Source organism: Populus trichocarpa, chromosome 16 (assembly GCF_000002775.5).
Source record: "Populus trichocarpa isolate Nisqually-1 chromosome 16, P.trichocarpa_v4.1, whole genome shotgun sequence".
Lineage (NCBI taxonomy): Eukaryota > Viridiplantae > Streptophyta > Magnoliopsida > Malpighiales > Salicaceae > Populus > Populus trichocarpa.
The window spans coordinates 4,500,619-4,524,489 of NC_037300.2; the positions used below are offsets into that span (position 1 = coordinate 4,500,619).

The following is a 23,871-nucleotide window of genomic DNA, read 5'->3' on the forward strand; positions in this document are numbered from 1 at the left end:
AATTTTTTTATATAAAAAAAAATATTAGATCAAAATTGTTTTTTTTTTTTAAAAGGCAAATTGGGTTTTGGCTAAGTTGACAGAGTTGCAAAACACACGTAAAGATCTGGGTTGACCCATAACATTGTCATATTAATAATTTTTTAAAAAAATAAAAAGACAACTTCTATGATTCTTTTAAATCAAACTGGGTTTTGCTCGAGTTGCAGTTGAACTCATAAAATCAACTATGTTTTTTTAAATCAATTCCCACATGGTATGATTTGAAATCAAGGCCAAACAAGGACCTAGATTAAAGGGCCTTTAAGTTAATTTATCAGTCTGAACCGAGTTTAATAATGTTACCAAAGAGTTTGTGACTTGGTATTTAACTGTCACTAATATCTTTTTTTAACCTTTATTGGCACATAGAAACCTTAATATTAAACGTATGTTTTAAATTTTGAATTTACAATCACAATTTTTCTTGCTAGTAGAAAATGCGCCGACAATGGTTGCACATTTTTTGTATAATTTTTTTTTATTCAACCCGTAGGGAAGCATAGACCAAATAACCATGAATAAGAAAAGGAGGGGTTTTATTAGCAAGTTATTTTGTTTCAATGATATTTAAATTATTATTCTTATATATATATTAAGGCCTGCCATTAGAACAAGATCAAGTGTCTTGATTTATGTTTTTTAAATTTGTTTTTAATATTTATAGATGAATAAAAATCTCAATCAATTTTATTAAACTTGTGCTTCAAATTTTGAATTCACAATTAAAATTATTTTATTGCTAGAAAATACATGAACAACTTTTTTGGTATTAAAAAAAATCGATCTAAGTCGTAGCAAAAATCAGACGAGGTAACTCATTTATTACACTAAATCAAAATGAACAGTATATTATATAGTCATGTTGGAGATAGAACTATAAGATGCAAGAGAGAGGACATTCGAACTAAGGCAAGAATTATTTTTTTTATTTTAAAAAAGAGAGCACAATGCCTTTAATTTTGCCTCTTGGAAAGGAGGAAATAAACCTGCCATGTTTTTATCATGCAAGTTGATGCCTGTAAGGCAACTCTGTTATATTGTGTTGTGTCACTCAAATTTATTTAGCCACCATCTCATTTTGAGACCCAATTAATGCAACCTACTAATCCCATGCTTTTTAACTGATTTCCTGTCATTTTCCAATCTGTATATTTTTAAAACTTTTTTTTTATGAAGATTCACGAGGGCATCGATATATTCTGTTTTAAGATCATGCAAGGGTGGAACACATTCAGATGTCTGCAATTTCAGATCAATTCTTCGTATCTTTCCAGCAAATCAGTAATCATGGGAGGCAATGTTCTTGATAATTGCTTTGCTTGCTGTGGATGACGCAAAATTTTACAGCATGGATTTTAAATTCGCATTTACAAGAGTTAACCTTATGCATCTCTTGAGTAAAGTTAAAATCTATGACAAGTTGACCACTCTTATATACAAGTTGACGGCCTCATGTCGATGCATGTTTTCTGCTAGATTCAGGTGAGATTCCCTTTAAGAGCACTAGCAGCCCTTTCAATGGCTCTGCCAACTCTCCATATCTCATGCTGAACTGCTGCTTGTCTATTTTGTTGGCTTTTGCTGGTGGATTGAGAGAGAGCATCTGCTATTCCAGGGAAGAAATCCAGTTTGCTTTCATAGTTACTCGGAGGCCCATAAATCTACAGAGATGATTAAAACGTCAGTTCCACACATAAATTGCTGTTGAGGTTCTTCACAATACTGTTTAAATCCAAGTTAATGCTCTTGAGCTGGAGACGAGGAGAACACTTACAAGATGCTTAAACCATTGCCTTCCTTGAAGCCCTTCTACATCCAGGAAGCCTCTTTCAGCAAGCATCAGCCGATCATTCAATGCTCGCAACTTCAGATCTATAAAATCCCCCCTCCTCTCTTGTTCTCTCAATTGCTGCATTAAAAAACAATACATGCCCCTTAAGTACTCGGGAGAGAGCAGAATAAATGACCATAAAATGCAGGTTTTCATCATCTCCACTGAGATGTAGGAAGTCCAATAGTTACTTCAAGAGCTCACCTTTACTTCATACTCCACTTCTTTGGCAGCAGAGGCAAGTTCTTGAATTGAAGTAACTAAAGGATGAAGAGATACGTTCCTGTCCAATAGTTTGCCCAAGACACCTGTATGCCCCTGCCAAGGAAAGGGAAAATGTCAGTCTGAGATTGAAAATGACAAAATTCACTATATATTCAGAGAAAATGTTCAATAATGGTGCAATGTGATTTCGGTAACCATATTTCTTCAACCTTCAAAATTGAATAGCCAGTTTCATTTCTCGAGAGCCACAGGTTGTGGAGTTGGGTGGGTGAATCTCACAAATGCATACTATACAGCCATCATATTTAAGTAGGACAGCTTTGCAGTGAAACATAACACATGATTCCCAACCATGCTAATTGTTAGAACGATGCATCTTCCCATGTTATTTTCCTGTCTTTTCCTCTTGTTAGCTGTACAGCCATCATGGAACAGCTTTGCAGTCAAACATAACACATGATTTCCAACCATGCCAATTGTTAGAATGATGCATCTTCCCATGTTATTTTCCTGTCTTTTCCTCTTGTTAGATCCTATTTTCTACAAAATTATTCTTACTCACAATATGAATAGTTACATAAGGAATTTGAAGGAAGCACCCTAGGTTTCCCATAGAAATGCAATCATCTCTATTGGCAAGTTTCCAACCATTTTGGTCACTTATTTGTGAACAGCTAGTCTAAAACATCGTTTGTTTAACTAACAAATACATGTTGGAGAAATTTTAATCAGATGCACACCTGTAACTGCTCCACGTAAGAGATGTAATCAAATGGGAGAATAGACTCATCAGCCAGGTGAAGGGCTAGAAGTCCCCAAATTCCAGCAACTGAAACAACAAAAAACAGAAAGGCCATTGAAAGTAGTTATGAATGCCCTTACAATTTATCTGACAGTAGGCATACAAGTTGACAGAAAAGGACACTAACCAGCCACATGACGATGAAATAACGGGTCTGCATATTTTTTCATCCACCCATAGGAGTCAAAAGCAGTGTGATAGACAGGGAAATCTGAACAATAAGTATAAATTTCCAGCTTTCAGTTAGTATCCCTAGCAAAGAATTCTCGCAAGTTAGCAAAGAAATGAAAGCTATGTACTTCAAATCATTTTCTGCTATTATCTGTTCAATTGCACTGATAATGTTTCTTGCAACTGGGTTTGACTTAGGCGAAGCAAGGTTTTCTGCCAGTTTCTTCTTTGGCTTCAACCATGTCACCAGACTCTCAAGTTCTTGTACCATCAAAGTCACATAATAAAATGCTTAACTCAACACAGACAGTAGCTGCCAGCCTTAGAAAAGTACCACCCAGCACTAGTAATCCTACCCAACCTCTCACTACTGCGCTCCCTCCCTCCCGCCCATAAGAATTGAGTTACCACTGCTTGACTTTTGCCAGCAGCATGCCCTTTTCTCTTCCTTTTCAATTCTCTCTTCTCTTATCCTTTTCAGAGTGTTTTCTTCCGATCTAGAAGGTTTTTTCTAGACCTGCCTTGTTGTTTTACATGATGCTAAATCTATCCATTTGTTGTGCGACCGATACGGTCCTTGGTGCCCATCATCTGGGCGTTTATGGCATACCAAAGCCCTGCTCCATTCATCTAGGAGGTTCACAGGAATCAGAATTCCCAGCATGTAGCTGCGCTACCAGAGTCAAAGTTGGTCAAGGAGATGAAAATCCAGTGATTTATCATTATGTCTCTTAGTTTGGATTTTATCTACCTGGCAAGTTCTCTAGATAGTTTTCTAATTGTTGTGGCTTTGTACCCATGATTCAAGAGAATGAAAATTCTCACGTGCTTCTCCAAAGATAAATAAAATTCATCAAATTACAATACTGTTTCTGGCATTAATACCAACAAGGTTTAGATTATGAAAAGAACATCTCAGACATTCCCCGAGACAAAATAAAATAGTCTCTTGCTGTCAAGCCACAATCATGTTTGAAAATCCAGGGAACGTTTATTTTTCCAATTTGGTTCCTCTTAAACTTCAAGAACAGAGACAGTAATGTGTGTCATAATGCCAAAACATGGAGAGAGGCATGACTTGAAAGTGGGGATGATGAAAACAAATGGTGGTGTTACTCCTATGATACCATGTTCAAAAACAAAAATCCTAAAAATTATCCTTATTTCTGATCCTTTAGCTGCAATAATATTTGCAAGGCTGAGGGGAAAGAACGCAGCTAAAGCTATTCAAATTGCTGAAATGATTCCATTTGAGAGCCTGATAAATAAATACCTTCATATCTCACATATGCATGACCACAAACCTAAATAGCACATTACTGCCAGTAAATAATCACTACAAAGGTAGGAGAAACATACCTCTTCCATAATAGATATCAATAGAAGGAATCCCTGCATGTTGCAGAAATGGAGCAAAATCAGAATCCACTCCACCAAGTCTTTGAATCTGCAAATCAAACATGATAGTTCCCGAATAAGAGCCTGATAAAAAAATTATCTCCAGGAGGCCAAAACATATCATTCGTTGAAGTATGACTACATGTATGGATGGTAATTTCACTTGATCTGTCATGCATGGATCCAATTGGATTGGACTTTTAACCAGTTTGACCTCAGCCAAACTGAAGAGGGATAAAATCTGATCTGGTTTGATCAGGGGTTGGTGCATTCCCTCACCCCATCACCCAACCTGCCCCTTACCCAGTTTCAGTTATGCACCAGGCCCCTTCCCCAAGGTTAGGGTGTCAACACTTTTTTTTTTTTGGAGTTGTAATTTTATATTTTAATGTACTGCTTGAATTTTATATTTTAATGTAATGCTTGAATTTTATATCTTATGATTCATAAATGATTTTTATTATTTTGTACATGGAAAATTGATACACTATTTTATGGTTTTATGATTCATGAATATAGATGTAGTTTGTTTTAAGCTTAGATTTTATTTTTGTAAAATTGATCTTCAAAAAAAACATATTAGGTCGGGTACCGCTACATGGAGAAAATCCTCCATGCAGAGGTGGGTTACGGATTTAGATAATCCAGCAAAAAACCTTCCCTGACCTGATTCATTGCCATCCTTAAATAAATGAGCACCACTAGGGTGGTTATAACTTCTAATTGTGAAAAAAAAGAAAGAAAAAGGCACCATTTCCATTTGTAGCCTCAAAGCAAGAAGATATTTGAGATGGTCATCAGTGCATTGCACATAGGACCTATTCTTTTGTAGATACCAAAGTGGTATGCTGCTACACAATAGTTTAAGTGAAGGACGTGCATGTGCAAACACAGACACATACATGTGTGTGAATCTTTAAGCATTTCAAATATTAGCATTTAATAATTGAAGAAGCAGCGTCTTTGAGCAGTTCAAATACTGGCATTTGATAAAAGATACTGTTCAGTCTTACTGCATTGACTTGGTTTCTGGCTGCCCATTTCTCATATACAGTTGCACCCTCTGCTTCAGGATCCTTGACCTGAAATCATTTTTAGTATTAGTTGAAATAACTGGTTAAAATGTCACGTTTTGAAACCAAGCAACATCCAAAGAGACTAATCAAAACTGCCTTAAAAGTAACAACATACTGTTCCTCTAATTTACCTTTTTTGTAACCTCAATAAGAAGATTATCTAGCTGGGGAGTTGCACTGGCAAAAAATCCTGGGCCTTGAACTGCACAATCTACATTAAGATACGCCACTGCTTTCGCACCCAAATTGACAAGGTTTTGTTCAACCCACTCGGTAGACCCTACAATATCATAGTTACACATTAATTTGGATTATTGCAATACACAAAAGCACTCCAGTATACAATCTTGTTAGGTTCAGCATCCAAAGATTATCACAGATACATATTCAGATAAAACTATTAAAAGAAAAACTATGAGGCTTGACAACAACATTTAGAGAGCAAGGAAAGATTCTTTTTCTCAAGGAACCCATCAATTTACTGCATTCATGTTTAGATACAGTAATAAATAGCAGTCCTGAAATCCCCCACCCCTCTCCAAGCAAATTTGGTATTCTGTTTATATAGAACTGTTACGGTTGCCAGACTTTGGGAAATCAGAACAGAGATCCATGTACAGACTTGGATGGGAGGATCAGCAATCGACCACAAAGTCAAACACATGAAATTGCTGAAAGGTCCATCCATTTTATAAGGAGATGATAGAAGTATCTGTCTCCCTCATTCCAAAGTGATCACTTCCATGGACAATTGAATTGTCATTGCATCAATAGAAGCTGCAATGCAGAATAATGAAGCAAAATAATTTTGTCAAATGTATTCTTTATCAATAATGCATAACGAGTCATGTCAAACAGGTTCTTCAGTTTTCAACAAAGTAATCAATGGATGAGGATCAAACTTGATCCAGTACCCTTCCATCCTGTTCTATGCAAGAAGAAGATTGTAGAATCAGAGACAGCACAGTAAATGTGAGAAACTATAATTCAACAATCCTGAGGTTAACATCTTGATCCACTTCACACCCATTGCACATAAATGAAAACAAAGATGGAGAATTACCTACCATCCCGAACTCTTCTGCATCCCAACTACCAAGGATTATAGTTCTTCGAGGGTTCCACCCCTTCTGCATCAAACGAGCATATCGCCGAGCAATGTCTAGTAATGCAGCAGTACCACTATTGGGATCAACAGCTCCATATGTCCATGCATCTCTGTGATTACCAAGGATCACATAACGATCAGGCTCTTCTGACCCCCTTATGACAGCAAAAACATTGTGGATTGTCACCACCTTTTTCTCCCCCTAAAGAACAGAAGAAAAATCCATAATCAAGAAAAAATGTGTGAAAAGTGGAATGCGCTTGTCAAATAAATAGCTTTTAATATGCTTTTTGTGTTTCTTTCCGCGTTTCCTCATTAATAATAAGCAGCCAAATACATTTATAACAAAGAGAGAGCATTACAAAATTGCAGAGAGCTGAAATTCTCATACATAAAGAAGCACGTCAGATGATATTCAATTCAATGCGTTGTAAATTAATAGGTTGGAAAAAAATCCGTCCAAATCAAATCATAGCATCCAGAATTAATATTGAGCTACAGGAAAACAAACTCTTTCAAAGCACGTAGCAAAACAGACATATCCCTCTTCCAACATAACACAAATCATAGAGTGCGGCTATGGGAAATGAATTCCCTGATAAATCGCAAGCCCAAACCAGAAAAAAAAAAGGGGTGATTGGACTTAAAAAACCAATCACAACTCTCCATATCAAATAGCAGAAAAAGGAAAATCTTAATCTGCTGAATCTCATACAGTAGATTAAGTTGTCAAAACTCAGCTCAACTTCACCATCTTTAACAGTCGCCCTCCATCGATCATCTTGTGGATAGATATTGATATTTTCCCAACATCTTAGTTGTGTGAAATAAGCAAGATCACATAGTAAGATACCAATCATAGTTGGATAATTAGGAAACACAAAAATAACAGTCACATCAATACAGGTCATATTTACTAAAATTTATTATGTCAAGACTTCTCCACCAAGGAACAAAAAATGAGCTTGCAGGTGGCAGGCACATATTCTCCAAACCAAGAAAACCCAATCACAAAACTGAAAAGCTTAAGTGAATCATCTTGAGTTTTGCCTACAATAATCATGTTACTATGTCATTGCACACTAGCATGTTATCAAGTTCACATGTTTCAGGGAAGCTAGTCCTTGTTGTCATGGCCGCTCTAGGCCAAACAAAAGCATTTCTAGCTCTTCCAAAACTTCGAATTCAACTCCAGATTTTGCAAATTCAACTAGAATCATAGCCCAGGAAATAGAAAGCGTAAACAGGAACTTCAGCACTCATCCAAATTTACTACTATTCAATCCTCATATACCGATCCAAATACCAGTTTGACCAACCTTTAAATAGCAAAATCAACAATTAGCCAACTAAAAATATTCATAGATACCATGATTTTGGACCAACGTTTGTGGGCCTTTCAAAATTCTCTTTTTTGTCTTCTATAGCATTCTATCAGTACAACATTCGAGCATAGAACACTCGAAACATTCATCAAACAAACAAACAAACAAACAAACAAAACAACCAACCTGGTAAGTGAAGTTGACCTTAGCCGGCCCTGGGCCGGTCCGTAAGACCCTAGACCTTCCACCAGAATCCCTCCACTCCGGAGGCACGGTACGGCCACCAAGCGACCCCAAGATGACGTCAGCATTCCCAAAAGACAAGGGCAGAGATGGAATTTTAGGAAACCTCTCAAGTACTTCACTGTCCTCTAACCCCAGTCTCTCCCCTCCTTCAACCCCAGCCCACCCCGGACTAAGTGGGTCTCCTACACCCCTCATCACAGTCCCTCTCTCCACACCCCCACTTACCCTACCGTCCTCGGCGTACAACAGAACAGCCAAAGCACCTTTAGATTCAGCTATTTTAACCACTCCACCCCTACTTAAACCCTCACCTTTCCTTACCAAAACAACACATCCACTAACGTTCACCCCTAAAGCCCCAAGCGCATTATAGTCCACTTCACGGCCATAATTCACAAAGACAACCTTAGCGTGCACCGTACCAGACGGCGAATACGCATGGTACGGGGAAACGATTTTATCTGATTCAGCAAGATCAAGAAACTCACTCATATTAAAATCTACAACACTCCCGTTGCTAAAATGCGCGGAGAGTGAAGATTTTATAGGGTAAGAGAGCAAAACTTGGTATTCTTTCTTGTGTGTTTCTAACTTGAGGTTCTTGAAATGGGAGAAGACATAGTTGACGGTGTCAAGAGAAGGTTTGGTGCCAGCGAGGTGAGGGTGGAGAGTGAGGGAGTGAAGGTAGGAGGAGATGGTGGAGTTAGAGGAGTAAGAGAGGAAGAGGGTGGCGGTGTGCTGGAGGGTAGTCTTGGGATTTTGAGAGTGGTGGAGAGTGTAAAAGAAACCAATAAAGCAAAGGACTGTCAAGAGAAGGAAAGTGCAGAGTGGCGGTGGCGGTTTTGATGGGAAAAAGATCGAGCTTGTTGTTGTTGGTTTTGTGAGCGGTGGAGACATTGTTAGAAACCAAGAAAGGGTTTCTTGTTTTCCTTTTTAAGGGTTGCTGTTGTTGTTGATGGTGGCGGTGGCGGTGTTGGGTTTCTTTGGTGTGCTTTAGTAATTTGTTGTGACTGGTTACAGAGTTGTTTTATATACTAGCAAGAGAAGTTATGATTGGTGGAACAGGAAACTGTTATTTTATTTGATTTATTAATGCTACTTGTAGGGATGGTAACATTAACATGGGATGTGGTGTTGTACTATAATGTAATGATGCATGGGAGGTGAGGACGAAGAAGTCTTCAGGACCTGGGAACTGAAGAAAAAGAGTCTGTCCGTGGAAAAAGGCCCTGAAACTGTCATTTTCTGAGGGGAGGAAGTGGGTGGGGAGTGGGCCCGTGGGATTTATTTGTGCACCCAAATATATATACACAAGGAGAAGGGCAGAGGAGGGGTGGGGGAGAGAATGTTGGTGCACAGTAAGCATAGTACAACCTAAAACTGGGTCCATGTTTCTTAAGTGGAAGGAGGGTCCTACATGGAAGCTGGCTTCGTTCCTGTTAATTTTTATTATTATTATTAATATTTGTAATTTTAAAATTTGCATCATAAAGTGGGCAAAATGTTCAAAATTAATTATCAGATTTTAGATATAAATTCATTGGATTACAACTAATTACTATTTTCCCAACTGTTTCTATTTTTCCAAGTATTTGGTGTTGGTTTTGAACAACGAGGTGTTTATACCGTAGTAAAAATTATTTTTTAAAATATTTTTTTTATATTAAAATATATTAAAATAATTTTTTTTTATTTTTAATAATAGTATATAAATAATCTAAAAACATTTTAAAAAAATTTTAGCAAATCAGTGATTCAACCAAAATAATTCAAAATAAAACTTGATTTAGACTAAATTTCAAATCGATAAATCATGAAATTGAACAGCTATAATAAATTTTAAATCAATGAATCACCGAGCGAACTTGTTTAACTGCACCAAATTTAATATCTTTAACACCCGCGAAAGATCAAAATGGCCGACAACTTGTCCTAACACTTGGAAGAACACTTGCTAAAGTACTTAGGTAAGGGTTATGCCTAAGGAGAAAGTCGAGCCCTTTCTATGTGACTGGTTCAAAGTAGCTTTATGGTTGCTTGAGCATGGTTACAAGTTGATCAATTGCTGTGATCATCATGAGATGCATCCTTGAAATCATTGCCTGAAAATTTTATCAAAGTCCGATCTCTTCTTTCTTACGAAAACAAAGTTTGATTACAAATCTTCTAATTGGGATTAGGAAGAAAAGGATGTGATGGGAGGCCACATGGGAATTGGGGTTCCACGCTAAGCAGTGAGGGTGTCATTATAAGAGAAGCGATTCCCATCTCTATCAGCAAGTACTGCTCTCCCCACATGAATATCTTTATCCTGAGTGACATATCTTTAATGGATACTAAGAATACCAAAATTGTGGCTACAAATGAAAACAAAAGGAGTTGTCATGGATTTTATTTTGGAAAAGGACGTGGAGCTTTTTCATGATCTTCGTTCATCTTTTAATATGTTGTTCTGGAGCAATGAGAATCCATGTCTTTCTGCCCCCATTTCATTTTCACTCTCACTTCGTCATCTTTGCCAAAAGCTGGCCCTCTCTCTACAAATGGAGTGGATGCTCACTGCTAATGCTGGACTGAGTGGGGATATCATTAGCTTTGATGCATCTAAAATGTCCCTCACCTGAAAAGGATGACATATATACCAACAAATAGTGCAAATCATCAAAGATGCTTTATTCTAAAGGAGAAAACACTGCTGGGAAGACAGCAGGCCCCGGAAAGATTTTGAAGGTCCAGTACTGTAATATTCCACATGTAGTAGATATTTCAATTTCTGATCTATTATTACATATTCCAATCTTTTCATGGGTTGCATTTTGTTACAGGTCATTCGCAATGTTTTCCCAACAAAAAATTAGAATCTCTGTTGCCATCTTTGCTCATTCTCTGGCATCCTGGCCCCAAGTCTTGTCCAATGTCAGCACCTGGCTTTAAGCCTCTTCCAGAATTTCACATCAGAGCTATCTGCATTCCTTTTCTTGGGAAGCAGAAAAGATACCTTTTAAGTGGTATGCAAAGTTGCAAGCAGCAAAAGATGACAGGGTTTAGGCTTACCAGACTGGAGTTAGATTTCTAATCTGTGAAATTAGGCCTACCTAACAGAATTGTGGTGCGATTGTTAAAGCATGAAGTTAGGTGTACCGTACCTGTATAGTGTACCCAAAATAATTCTGGTATTTGTGATGGAGGCAGTGCGTGAAGCTGTTTAAAACCTTGACAAAAATATGTAGTTTTAATTAGTTTCAAAATTTTCTATTACCAGCGTGGAAGCCGCATGTTCGAAAAGATGCAGGAGCACATTAATGCAACAAAAAGAGAGCCAATTTGATTCCTTACAGACATCAAGAGTCAATTGGGTGAATGAGGCAATCTAAATTCATGAAAGTTGAACTTTCCATTCGATTGGATAAAGGCAGGGCCAGCAGCAGTATACAAAGCAAGTTGCTGTATCTTCAGTCCCCAAGTAAATGATCTCTAGAGATACATCCCCTTCTACCTGTTGCTAATAATGTCACTTACATGAAACTACATTTCTCTATGTGACAATCTAGGCTACTGAAAAGGAAAGAATAAAAACATAATTCAAGCCAAAATTCCTTCAGAAACCAATGATGGAATTGTAAGTACCATGAGCAGCAAAGAGCAGTCCACCTATCAAGAAGATATAATCCAAGGCTTTCTCCCAGAATCGTAACGATGAACCAAATAATTCTAGGTGAAATGCGGCTGGCAAAACAAATGAGATTAGTGCACATACAGTACTCCCCACAAGCGATGCAAATTCACCAAAACCAGGCACAAATGATGCCAAGAGTGCCAAAACAACAATCAATATAGCACGACTCAGATATGTTCCAAACTTTCCAACTAATGTTGGATTCTCACCATCTTTATAGCAGACCTTTCGAAGCCATTCACTGTTTCTCAGCTTCCCCTCCACAATCTCGTGGATTGGGTGTGCCATGATGGGAAACGTGAATGCTAGTCCCAAGCACAATCCAACCTGTTGCCAATTAGCACAAAGATTAGCATGGCAATCACATCCTGCTGCATAATAAAGTAATAATATAGTAGAGTAGGATTTGCAATATTGCAGTGATAAGATTACCCTGCCAATTCCACTATTACCTTTGCAATTATTAAGTCTTATGGTAGGCATACATGCAAGAAAATTACAAAAGTCTTACATGCAGTATAAAAATACGTGCCTACGCATCTGGTTTTTTATGCTTTTAGATAAAAATTATATGCAAAAAGACAATCAGTTCCAAATGGAGGATGACAGTGAATAACAATAATACTAGACAACGACAGAGTAGACAGGCAGGCAAGGCATTTGTTAATGCATCCAAGGCAATGGATATAAAGAACTGGTTGCAAGTTCTAAAGCTAACCTTTATTTTAATAATTCCAAAAGCTGTGTTGGGATAAATTAAGATTTCTTGTAATAAACAACTAGTGAAGCAATTCATTTCTAAATTTAATACCAACAAATTAAGAAAGGAAAGGGAATCCTTGAGCAAGTACTAATGCGGTATGTAAAGATGAAAAGAAGGATGTTACTACATTATAAGTGACATATTGATATTGCAAAAAGCAAGAGCACATTACCTGAACAGCAATTGTGGACCAATTGTTGGGCAAATTGAGAGTTATAATATCTTTAGTTTCATCACCATAAGCCATATAACCAGAAAAACCAAACAGAACATACAAAAGAGTAATCCCAGAGAATGCCTTTGCCAGCAAGCTAGCAAAACCGCCCCTCTCTTTCATTGAAGCCTCCAACGACAATGTCATCCCAAACCCTTCAAAACAGAACACTGCCATCCCTGCAGCAAATGGCAATCCTCCTATACTAGATGTGATTGCCTTTCTATCACCAAACCTGAATTCACCGCTTATTACCTTATCTAAATCCTCTTTCAACACGACTGCCATCGCTAACACATTGCATATGTCGGCAAAAATGCTAAAAGGTGCTAAAGAAGATAACGAATGGATCCAGGATAGTGCGATCTCGATAGGGACTAACAAGAATATGAAGGATGAGAGAGAAAGTCCATGGCCCTTGAATACGGATGATAGATTTTGGCCAATAAAGACTAGGTATGCCACTGCTCCTCCACACTGGGATATGAAAATGAGAAATTCTGTCAGGTAACGGCCTGTGTTACCCATACATTTGTAACCCAAGTCACCATATGTTTCTGTTTCTGGTGTTAATTCTTGAGATGCTAGCTTTTCTTTGCATTGAACCTGCAGCAGTGGGCCAAGAGAAGAACAGTATAAATCTGTCATTGAGGGAAACGGAATTCTTCTAACATTTTTACCACAAATAAAACAACTGACTTCGAGACTCGATCTTACATCTTTAGGATCGTGAGCTTGAATTTTATACATATATATATAATCAAATCAGTAAGTGATGACTAATGAAACATTAAACAACAGGAAAAAAAATGGCACAAAAGTTTGATAGATGCGATTAATTGAGTTAGTAACCCAAGTCAGACTCTGCTGATCTTATTATTGTGACCATTTCAAGTTCCTTAAAGAATTTTCTGAAGTACTTGCTGTTGATGAATTTTTGGGCCACATAAAATAAGTACAGCAGATCCCAAAATTAAAGATAAATGAAAACAACAAAAGCAAGGAACCAAAAAAGAAATAAAGTTTTAAAAAAGGAGATTTTGAAAATAGTAGTGAATAATAAACCCCAAAAACAAATATTGTTAATACCTCTAAAGAAACAAATAATAAATTTTATCCCTGGATTAGATATATGTTGCTGGTATAAAAACTGCATCTGGGCAACAAGAACTATATGGAAGAGGATTAAGAAAAGAAAAGGAGAAGAGAAAACTGACTGACAAGGAGAAGCATGCAATAATAAGTGGCAACTCCAGCGGCGAGGACACCGAGAGAGCCAGCGAGCCAGCCAGCAATTCGAAAAGCGAAAGGCAGGCCTAAAATACCAGTGCCAACCACGGAAACAATTATATTCCCTAGTGTTTGAATTTTAGAAGCTGTTCCTGTTGATGAAGATTCAAGTAGAGGAATTGTAGAAATCTTCAATTCATCTCCCATTTCTTTTTTTCCTTTTTCTTGATTGCCTGAACGTCTTCTATATTTCTCTGGAGTTTTCGTCGGCTTTTTGTCTTTTTGTTTAGAGACGAAAGGTTCGGAGGGTTTAGGAGTTACGATGGTGGTGGATGTCTTTCTGCCAGCAGCTTGGGTAAGTTGTGGAGGTGAATCTATGTCTTGGATTGTGACTGCTAAATTCAGGATTTTCTGTATTTTTTTTTTATTTTTTTGGAAACGGCTGTTATGTGCTATGAATCCTATCTGTAAAACTTGCTGTGGTGTTCCTATTTTTGTTTTGGAGATCTAGAAATTCACATGTTCAAGAATTGTAAAGAAAGTTAAATAGTAATTAACCAAATAGGTCATACCATGTGCTTGCTAGTTATGGCATTCCTGTCTGTTTCTATTGGTTGGCACCAAATGAAGGTGAACATCATCATACTTATTAAGTAATATTTAAGAGTGAAATAGAAATTATTTTTAAAAAATATTTTTTTATTTAGAAATATATTAAATTAATATTTTTTTATTTTTAAAATTCAATTTTAAATATCAAAACAATTTAAAAATATAAAAAAATTAATTTAAAGCTAAAACAATCAAGAATTTTCAAAAGCACAATTGGACCATCATGCTAAATACGGCATAATACCATCTCGGCTCGTGACATAGGCTAAGAATCAGGCTATGGGTTGAATGAGTTAAGTCAGGTCAATTTAAAATTATATTATTTTAAAATTTCTTTTAAACAAATTAAAAACGATATCATTTTGAAGAAAAAAAATAAGTTAAATCAGAGTTTGACTGGATTACAGTTGACTCATCGAGTCAATTGGGCCAAACTTAATCAACTCCAATTTGATTTCGTTGAAATCTAACTTGAGTCAAAGACCAAGTTATCGTGTCACTGGATTGACTCCTGATTTACATCGTATTTCATGAGTAAATATATGGTGTTTAGAGAGTAATTAATGACATCCTAATAGTTATTTTCTATAACCCATTTTAAAATATAATAAAAGATAGAAAAAAAAACAAATTCTAATTTTGTGGCTGACATTAAGTGTAGGATGAGGTTAATATGATCAAACATCCCTCCTACTTATCTTCTAAACAAAAACATTACATGTTAAGTTGGCATAACAAGTGGGGATCTATTTCATCTATTTATGTGTTTTAATTTAATACTGAGTTGATTCTCTATCCATGTTACTGCTCAATTATCCATGTTACTGCTTAAATATAAAATAATTATAACATGGATTATGATAAACTAATGCAACTTTATTGAGTGAACAATTAATTTAAAAAATATTAGAGAGGCGACTATTCATTGCAGTAATATTTTTTTGCCTTTATTTTTTAAAAATTTATGTTTTTTCTTTTAAATTTCATCATTCAATATTTAATTTGTTGGAGATTGAGTTTTATGATTTGTTGCATTTTGCTTTCTATATAGTTATTTTAGTCTCATAACTCATGTCGTAAGTTTAACATGTTAACCCGATTGATTTTATTTTTTTCAGTTTTTACTTTCAACATTGAGTTAATTATGAATTAGGTTTCATGGTTTATTTTAGTTCTTTTTCTATGAAGTTCTTTTGGTTTCATAATTCAGGTCACTGATTTTGCGGGTTAATTTTGGTGGACTCATATGATTTTATTATCTTTTTTCTTTAAATTGATTTTTTTCTTCTGAATTCATCATTTAATAATCAGTTTATTGGGAAATGAGCTTCATAATTTATTTTGATTTTTTAATATGGGATTATTTCAGTCTCATGACATGAATTATGAGTTTAACAGGTTAACTTGGGTAATATTTTGATTTTCTTTTTATAAGGTTATCTTAATCTCATGATTTGGGTCATGGGTTGAAAAATTAACCTAAGTTGACTTGGGTTGTTTTTTTGATCTTTTTTTTAGTTGATTTTCTTTTTATCAATTTTATCATTCAACATTTGATTGATTGAGAATTAAGTTTCATAATTTGTTTTGATTTACTTTTCATGAAGTTATCTTGAACTCATGATTCGAATCGTATGTTTGGCAGGTTAACTTGGGTAATTTGTTTTGAGTTTTTTTTAATTGATTTTTTTTAATCCTTCATTTAATATTGGGTTGATTGCGATTTTAGTTTCATAATTTGTTTTGATTTGTTTTATATAAAATTATCATGATATCATAACTTGAGGTGTGGATTTGACAAGTTAAATGGGGTCGATTTAATATGTTGTTGTCTTAATATTTTTTTTAATGTTGTCTTTAATTTTTATGAGTCAAACTATATTTTTATTGATAATTCAGGTTATCCATAAACTTATTGAGTAAATTGAGTTAACTTCTACACAATTTGATTTTTTTTTTCTAGAAAAAATTATCAACACCTAAATGTTTTTTTTTATATTAAAAAATATTGATGTGACCCATTATACAATACAAGTAAAGAATCTAGTGAATTATAGTTGTCAAGTCAACTCATTATTTAACATTTAAATTTGATGGAAGGACTTATTTAAATAATAAAGGATAAATAGAAGGTCTACTTTAAGAAAATTAATTAATGTCGGACCACGTTGATAATATTATGAAAATAAAGGGACTAATGAGCTCATTAACCTGGTTTTGTGAAGATGGAGGGTCACGGTGTCATCATGGTTTAGCAAGGAAAATAAAAATAATGGGAGAAGGGCGGCGATAGCCTTTCCCATATGGGATCATTACTTTGTTTGAAAAATTTATGATTTTTTAAAGTGGATATTCAATGATGATAATTTGATACATCAGAGGTCTAAAATTAAATTGTAAATAAGTGACGTGAGTGATTTGATATTGTGTTCTATAATGTATTTTTATTTTTGTTCTAAATTTATTTAAAAATATATTAAAATATTTTTTATTTTTATATTAGTATATTATAATCATCAAAGAACATTAAAAATAAATTAATTTCATATTTTTTCAAATTAAATCTATTTTTAAAATAAGTGAAGTGTGACTTATGGTGTTTTTTAAAAATATAAATAATTTTTTTAGATGTTTTTAATATTAGTTCATTAAAATTATTAAAAATAAATAAATTTAATATTTTTTAAGATAAAATGCATCTAAAAATACTTAAAAATACAATATAAAATAGTTTTTTTGTAGTAGTTGATTTTTAAAATATTTTTTTTTGCTTGAAAATACTTATATATATATATTAAAAAAATCATTTTTAACTCAAAACTATTTAAAAATATAAAAAAAATTATTACAAAAAATAATTAATGTTTTTATTAAAAAAAAACACTTTCAATGGTCCTTAATACGGCAGCAGGAGTTCCCACCACCAGAGGAGGATCATATCATATCACATCCCATCATTACGTTAGTGGGCTGTGTGGGTGGAGTCCAATTTTCTCATAAATGCATCTGGATTGTTTTTGACTTTGCTTGTTCAGGTCAAACTGTACTTCCTATTTATTAACGTTAATGGTGCAAATTCCAAGAGAAGCGCGGGTTTCGTTTTTTTATCGAAACAAATTGCACGCAACATCCTCTTGCTTGTGTCTTTCAATAGAAAAGAAACTCGTTTCCAAATCCCAATTAGTTAATCCTTAAAATAAATATTATTTAATCCTTCGTTTCTCTTCATCGAAACAAAGAAGAAGATGAAGTTTGGAGAGACATTCATGGAGTATTTACACGGAGAACAAGAAGGGTGTTTGGACAAATGTGCTCATGTTGAGTACAAACGACTCAAAAAAGTGTTAAAGAAATGCAGAAGCCAAGGTCCACCATCCACTTCTTGCAACGACGAGCAGCTACAAGAAAGAGACAGTGAACAGAATCATAGCTTGTCTCAATTCTGCCATTGCCAATCTTGCCCTTGTAAGTTCTCTTTCCTTTCATGTTTTTGTTGGAGAGATGGAATCTTGATATGGGATTTCTGTCAAATTTGAAAACTTTTGGCTGATAGTTGTCAGTTACCCTTTTGGCTGATTATGTTTCTTGATACCTAGTTTAGTTTGTAAAGACATTTGATTTCGTCTCTGAATTGAAAGAGTTGGAAGTCAGGAAAGGATAGGAGGAGTTATCAGACGGGTTGGTGAAAAAAAAGAAAAGAAAATAAGGCAATAAAAAGAAGAGTGGAGTAATTAGTGGTGTCTCTTCGCCACAACCATACTGTTTATATTCAGTTCTAACCAGGGTTCTAGTTTATTCATTGATTTCGTGTTTGAAAATATTTGAAAGAGATTTCGTATGCTTTCTTGTTCTGTTTTGATGTATTTTCAAAATTGCTATATCAATTTAAGATCTTAGTTGATTGCCTTCTCGAGACAATTTAGCTTTACTTGATGTTCTTGCGATTAATCATTCATGTCTTCTGATTTATAGTAAATGTGATGAGCCGCATGGGTTCCGGCAAGGTCTTGTATGCTCAATTTCTTTTGGTTTTAATGTTCGCTACAATTCACTATATAGGTCACTAAATTTAACTTACTTTTACAGGTTCAACTTAAAACAGAATAATTTGACTGCTGAATGTTTGTAATTGGTATCTGTGTTATAATCACAATAGCTTTTTTATTTTGTAGTGTGTGATCAGATGTTCTTTTCCGAATTGATGAGGGAAGCTTCAGATATAGCTGGGTGCTTTAGTTCCAGAGTTAGACATCTCCTCCATCTTCATGTTGCCAGGGGAATGCAAAGATATAAACTTCGTCTACGTCAATGTTTCATAAATGATCAGCAGATCATGGTTGAAGAAGGGCGCATGCTGATTGAATATGTTACCATGAATGCAATTGCTATCCGTAAAATTCTAAAGAAATATGATAAAGTATGCAGCAATTTAGTCCATTTTCATCATTTGATCTTTCTTATTAGGTTTATGTTATCTTTACATTAAAGGCATATTTTTTCAATTTTAGGTACATTGCTCTATAAATGGGAAGAATTTCAAATCCAAGATGCGGTCTGAACATATAGAGCTTTTGCAATCACCTTGGCTAATAGAGTTGGGAGCCTTTTATTTGAATTTTGATGGAATAGATGGAGGGGAGTTTAGTGAGTTTTGCAGTCGGTTTTCCTGTGATCTCAGTGCTACAGAACCTGTTATGACACTGATGCTTCCAAATTATACAAAATTAGAATACGGCCTGACTTGTGCCATTTGCTTGGTAAGATATCAGTTCCGGTGCAATCCAAGGTACAAAAAATAAAGTAACATTTTTTCTGCTGGTCTTTTCTTATTTTGTTTTTTTAATCGTTATCTCTCAGGAGATGGTTTTTAATCCATATGCTTTGAGTTGTGGTCATCTTTTCTGCAAGTTGTGTGCTTGCTTAGCTGCTTCTGTGCTGATGGTTGAAGGCCTTAAATCTGCAAGTTCAAATGCAAAGTGCCCTGTCTGTAGAGAGGTTTGTACGTCTTTAAAGCAAACTGATGTTTATAATATGCTCCACTAGACCACCTTATGTATATATGTAGTATAGTTGCTTGTGTTTATGTGAAAACTTGTCTATGCATATTTATATGTTTTGAATTTTTGTGCTCCCAGAGAAATGAACTTTCATTTAGTCAGGAAAGGAAATACCATCCAAGATTCTGCCTGACTTGCACAGGATTTATATTAACAAGTCACCTCGAATGTGAGCGATTCAGAATTCATATTTGGTCCTTACATGCCTAGGGGAAATGAGAATCTATCTAAATGGAATATGGAAATCATGTCTTTTGCATTAAGTGTGTGTTTGACTTTCTGGTTGACTTTACAAAAGTAGATCATGAGTCATAAAGCTGGTTTCTGATCTTCTCAAAACCTAATTTTGAAACCTCAATACACTTAAACACCAAACTTCTGCAACAGCAGCACAGCAACTTTCTTAATCCCGTCAGAGCCTTAGAGAGAGAGTCATTCTTTTTTCTCATCTTTGAGTCCAAAACAATGTGTTCTTTTCATTAGATGGAAATTAAGTCACAGGTATGTTGTTACTTGAGAGTTTTTAAAACACTTGTCTTAGTATCTCCACTTTTGACATCTGATGTTTTGCATGATAGTCTCTCCTATCGGAATATGAAAAGATGCATTGTTTCTTATTGAGTCGGTACCCTTTTGAGATGTGCGGTTGCTCAAGGCTGTATTGGGTCGTGGGTTGCCATGAATGTCACTGCCAGCTCACTCCTTGGACCACCTACCAATACCATTTAATGTTTCTCCTTTTTTATTTCTTAAGTGGAGTACAGCCACATCCAAGGATTAGATCATTGAGAGATGACTCCATACTTATCCAGTCTTATGGTCTATCTTATTCCTGTTTTTGTTCTCATACTGATCTGGATATGAATACTCTTATGCCATCCCCCTACCGAGCTGCTTTTATGTTCATAACTTCCTACAACGTCTCAGGCAGCAGTATACTCGTATACTAACAATTGTTGTTAATCATTTCCCCACTGATTAGACAATTTCATGATACATGATGTTTCAGGATTTGAATACCGTAGAACAGTAATATAGCCTATCACTCCTGGCTGATAAAACAATTTATCTAGACTCCTTGGTGCTAAACTAGGTACAGGATGATGAAATCATTATAAATTCGTTGTCCCCTCTCAATAGATTACAATACTGTTGTTCTGATCGTGCGTAAAAATTGTAATATTTTGATACTTTAGGAGATAGTGTAATGGTGACCGTCCCACCTTCTAATCCCTGGTTGCAGATAATTATTATTTGGATAAAAACAATTATGCCCCACACAGATTGATTCCCTGATGTATATACTAAGTAGGAACTTGAGGCAACTACCTACTCTGAAGGTGCTTTTGGTGTATCACCCGAGACACTGTATATTACCAGAGCTACCCTGTGCTCTTCAAGGCCCTCTTTTTTTTCAACGGCAAAGTTATGCCCCACGCAGATTGATTCCCTGGTGTATAAGATTGTTCAAGGCATATTCTAAGTAGGAACTTGAAGCAACTACTTACTCTGAAGGTGCTTTTGTTGTATCACCTGAGACAATGTGCATTACTAGAGGTATCTTGTTCTCTTCTAGGGTCTCTTTTGTTTCAACGGCAGAAAGGAAGTAGTCATACACCATGCATGGTTGGTTTCTTACATTGGGTGCAATGGTTATAATATCTTGGTGTGTACAAAGAAAAAAGGTTTCAGTAAGTTCAACTATCTTGGGATCTTCAATGTTGCTAGTTGTCTTTCTTCGTTTGCCATGAGAGGTTTGCAGGTGGTGAATCTTCCTTGGTAGCATGGATTGTTCTAACTAGTGCAGTAATGAAAGACCTTACCTTTCAGGGAGTGGATTGAGTCTGAAAAAATTAGCCTTCTTTTCTTTCTAACATTTTATGTTTCTGTCTCATAAGATTAACCAATCAACCTGAAGAGATCTGCTATTTTACTTTGTTGGAGTGAACACTGCTTAATATAGGTAGCATGCTTGTTTGCTGTCCAGGTTGTTTTGTTTCTGAAGAAAATGAATTTTCTGGCATGAATTGATCTCAAGTTTGCTTACCATCCTATGCAGGCTGGGGTATACACTAACGCAGTGCACATGTTGGAACTTGATCTGCTTGTGAAAAGAAGGTGAAGAAACTAATATTCCACTCACTTGTTTAAGATTTTACAATTTCTGATTGTCAAACTCTTTCAGGTGCAAAGAGCACTGGAAAGAGAGGATGGTTGCTGAACGTGCTGAGACCGTAAAGCAAACCAGGGAGTATTGGGATTTACAGACCAAATATGCGATTGGCTATTGATTGTGGAAGGCTTGAATGGAGGAGGGAATTCTGGAAGTATACTTCAAGTGGTTGAGCTCAGAGTTGCATGAGATGAATATCATAATTCAAGCATTACTAAGTGCAGGCTGTGGATTTCTTGGTGGTTTTGAGCTAGACCCAATTAAAGATCATTTTGGAATGTTTCCAAGAGAGCAGCCTGTTTAGCTACCTCTATTGTAATCGAGATTACAATGGAGAAAAGGAAAGGAAGACTAGAAAATAAGACAGTGAATATTTATCAGCACCAAGTAATTTTTGCAAGAGAACCTCGATTTGGTCAGCACCAAGTAATTTCAATCGAATTACTTGGGATTTCTTTTTATGAATTTTGATGATCCCCCGCTTTACTCCTTCCATGTCTCAGTTTGAACAGCTTTTCAGTTTCCCCTGTTGTTTCATCTTGTTAATGTTTTTGTATCTCTCTTTTTATTATTTTTATGTGGTGGTGTTTGCTTTTTTATAATATTTTTTATCTCATGAATATTTTAAAATAATATATATATATATATATATATATATATATTTTAAAAATTTATTTTTGCAATTAAAACAAAACAAAAATAGTAAAAAAAATAATTTTTTTTTAGAAACACAGCAATGCCGACAATGTAGCCATTACACATCCTTGTCCTCGCATGTTTCAAAACAACATAGTTCAATAGCATGTTTCAGTACCCTTGGACGGGTGATGTTACAGAAACATACTCGTGAAAGACAGTACAAAGTTTTGAGGTTACATACGGTTTGTTTTCGTGCTTTAAAATATTTAAATTGTTTAATTTTTTTTTATTTGAAATTAATATTTTTAAAAAATAATAAAAATATTATTTTAATATATTTCTAAATAAAATACACTTTTAAAACAACTGTAACCATTTCTAAACAAGCTATATATAAACAAGTTGCTGGTATAAGCAGCTGCTAAGTTCCAAGTTTTAATTTTTTTGAAAAAATTATTTTTTAATATTTTAATATATTGGTGTTAAAAATAATTTTTTAAAAATAAAAAAATATTATTTTATAAATTAAAAAAACATTTTAAAAAATAACAATATAAATTAAAAATCAAACTTAAACATCATTAAAATAACTTAAATAACATTAAAATATTTAGTAGTAGAAATTTTGGTAGCATAGCATCATTAAACTAGATAGACATGTGAAGAGAGAGAGAGAAGGAATAACATTGGGAGAGAGAGCAAGTGCGAAGAAGAAAGAAATTAAGTGAGAAAAAAAACAAAAAGATGATAGATAATAAAATACGGAGCACTATAAATAAAAAAAACGTTTCTCCATCCATTTGGCCATTTTCCACAAGCTTGGATAATGGATGCGCACTATGGAGTCCTTTTTGACAAGGAAGGGCGATGGGACTTGTCCATGTATCTAGACGTGGTTATAAAGGGAAAGCATTCGTGTCTAATATTTAATCACAATTTAATTCTTTAATTAGTTAAACACTATTTATTGGATGTAGGGTCCATCATAATTATTATTATTATTATTATTATTATTATTATTATTATTATTATTATAAGAAGTAAAAACCATATATTCAATTATTTGTTTTCTTCTATTTATAACTTAGCCTTTTTGTTAATTCTGTATTTTTTTTTCCATTTGTTTATCTTGAAAAATTGAAAAAGAAAAAGAAGAGTAGATAAGATGGGAAAGTTTGATAGGAAGCGTGGCAATTTCAGAATAAAAAAACTATTAAATTGAAGATGATCAATATTAATAGAGTGTTTGAAATGCAATTTTAGTGAATTAGAGTGATTAATAT

General features: G+C 34.8%; 3 protein-coding genes across 4 annotated transcripts; 1 reads left to right on the plus strand and 2 right to left on the minus strand.

Annotated features, from left to right (window-relative positions):
- Positions 1 to 1,342: 1,342 nt before the first annotated feature.
- Positions 1,343 to 9,410, minus strand: LOC7469920 (probable glutamate carboxypeptidase AMP1). The gene is made up of 10 exons (XM_024587256.2): positions 8,165 to 9,410; positions 6,609 to 6,855; positions 5,677 to 5,825; positions 5,483 to 5,551; positions 4,431 to 4,518; positions 3,028 to 3,111; positions 2,839 to 2,927; positions 2,078 to 2,191; positions 1,817 to 1,951; positions 1,343 to 1,703 (listed from the first exon to the last, which is right to left on the minus strand). Exons 1-10 carry the CDS (start codon positions 9,119 to 9,121, stop codon positions 1,521 to 1,523), a joined length of 2,115 nt encoding a protein of 704 aa, XP_024443024.2. The 5' UTR covers positions 9,122 to 9,410; the 3' UTR covers positions 1,343 to 1,520.
- A 2,189-nt stretch (positions 9,411 to 11,599) lies between these two features.
- On the minus strand, positions 11,600 to 14,640 carry LOC7469921 (amino acid transporter ANT1). Its single transcript, XM_002323323.4, has 3 exons — positions 14,099 to 14,640; positions 12,836 to 13,483; positions 11,600 to 12,227 (listed from the first exon to the last, which is right to left on the minus strand). The coding sequence occupies exons 1-3, from the start codon at positions 14,312 to 14,314 to the stop codon at positions 11,823 to 11,825; spliced, it is 1,269 nt and encodes a 422-aa protein (XP_002323359.2). The 5' UTR covers positions 14,315 to 14,640; the 3' UTR covers positions 11,600 to 11,822.
- A 3,109-nt stretch (positions 14,641 to 17,749) lies between these two features.
- On the plus strand, positions 17,750 to 22,551 carry LOC7469922 (probable E3 ubiquitin-protein ligase BAH1-like). Of its 2 annotated transcripts, XR_002978486.2 has the most exons (7): positions 17,750 to 18,184; positions 18,892 to 19,136; positions 19,228 to 19,476; positions 19,577 to 19,714; positions 21,675 to 21,739; positions 21,836 to 21,894; positions 21,962 to 22,050. XR_002978486.2 is itself a non-coding variant. In XM_002322718.4 (6 exons), exons 1-6 carry the CDS (start codon positions 17,965 to 17,967, stop codon positions 22,065 to 22,067), a joined length of 1,017 nt encoding a protein of 338 aa, XP_002322754.3. In that variant the 5' UTR covers positions 17,756 to 17,964; the 3' UTR covers positions 22,068 to 22,551. The 2 variants fall into 2 exon arrangements, 1 of the variants encoding a protein (XP_002322754.3); XM_002322718.4 differs by lacking the exon at positions 21,675 to 21,739 and having other exon boundaries at positions 17,756 to 18,184; positions 21,962 to 22,551.
- The last annotated feature ends 1,320 nt before the right edge of the window (positions 22,552 to 23,871 follow it).

What these genes read in the sequence shown, in the direction of transcription:
- LOC7469922 (XM_002322718.4), top strand. Translation starts at nt 17,965, where the DNA reads ATGAAGTTTGGAGAGACATTCATGGAGTATTTACACGGAGAACAAGAA. An exon ending in CCATTGCCAATCTTGCCCTT is followed by an intron (nt 18,185 to 18,891) that starts GTAAGTTCTCTT and finishes TTTATTTTGTAG; the next exon opens with TGTGTGATCAGATGTTCTTT. An exon ending in TGACTTGTGCCATTTGCTTG is followed by an intron (nt 19,477 to 19,576) that starts GTAAGATATCAG and finishes GTTATCTCTCAG; the next exon opens with GAGATGGTTTTTAATCCATA.
- LOC7469920 (XM_024587256.2), bottom strand. Translation starts at nt 9,121, where the DNA reads ATGTCTCCACCGCTCACAAAACCAACAACAACAAGCTCGATCTTTTTC. An exon ending in TTATTGAGGTTACAAAAAAG is followed by an intron (nt 5,552 to 5,676) that starts GTAAATTAGAGG and finishes AAATGATTTCAG; the next exon opens with GTCAAGGATCCTGAAGCAGA. An exon ending in GGCAATGGTTTAAGCATCTT is followed by an intron (nt 1,704 to 1,816) that starts GTAAGTGTTCTC and finishes TCATCTCTGTAG; the next exon opens with ATTTATGGGCCTCCGAGTAA.
- LOC7469921 (XM_002323323.4), bottom strand. Translation starts at nt 14,314, where the DNA reads ATGGGAGATGAATTGAAGATTTCTACAATTCCTCTACTTGAATCTTCA. An exon ending in ATTATTGCATGCTTCTCCTT is followed by an intron (nt 13,484 to 14,098) that starts GTCAGTCAGTTT and finishes CCACTGCTGCAG; the next exon opens with GTTCAATGCAAAGAAAAGCT. An exon ending in GGTCCACAATTGCTGTTCAG is followed by an intron (nt 12,228 to 12,835) that starts GTAATGTGCTCT and finishes AATTGGCAACAG; the next exon opens with GTTGGATTGTGCTTGGGACT.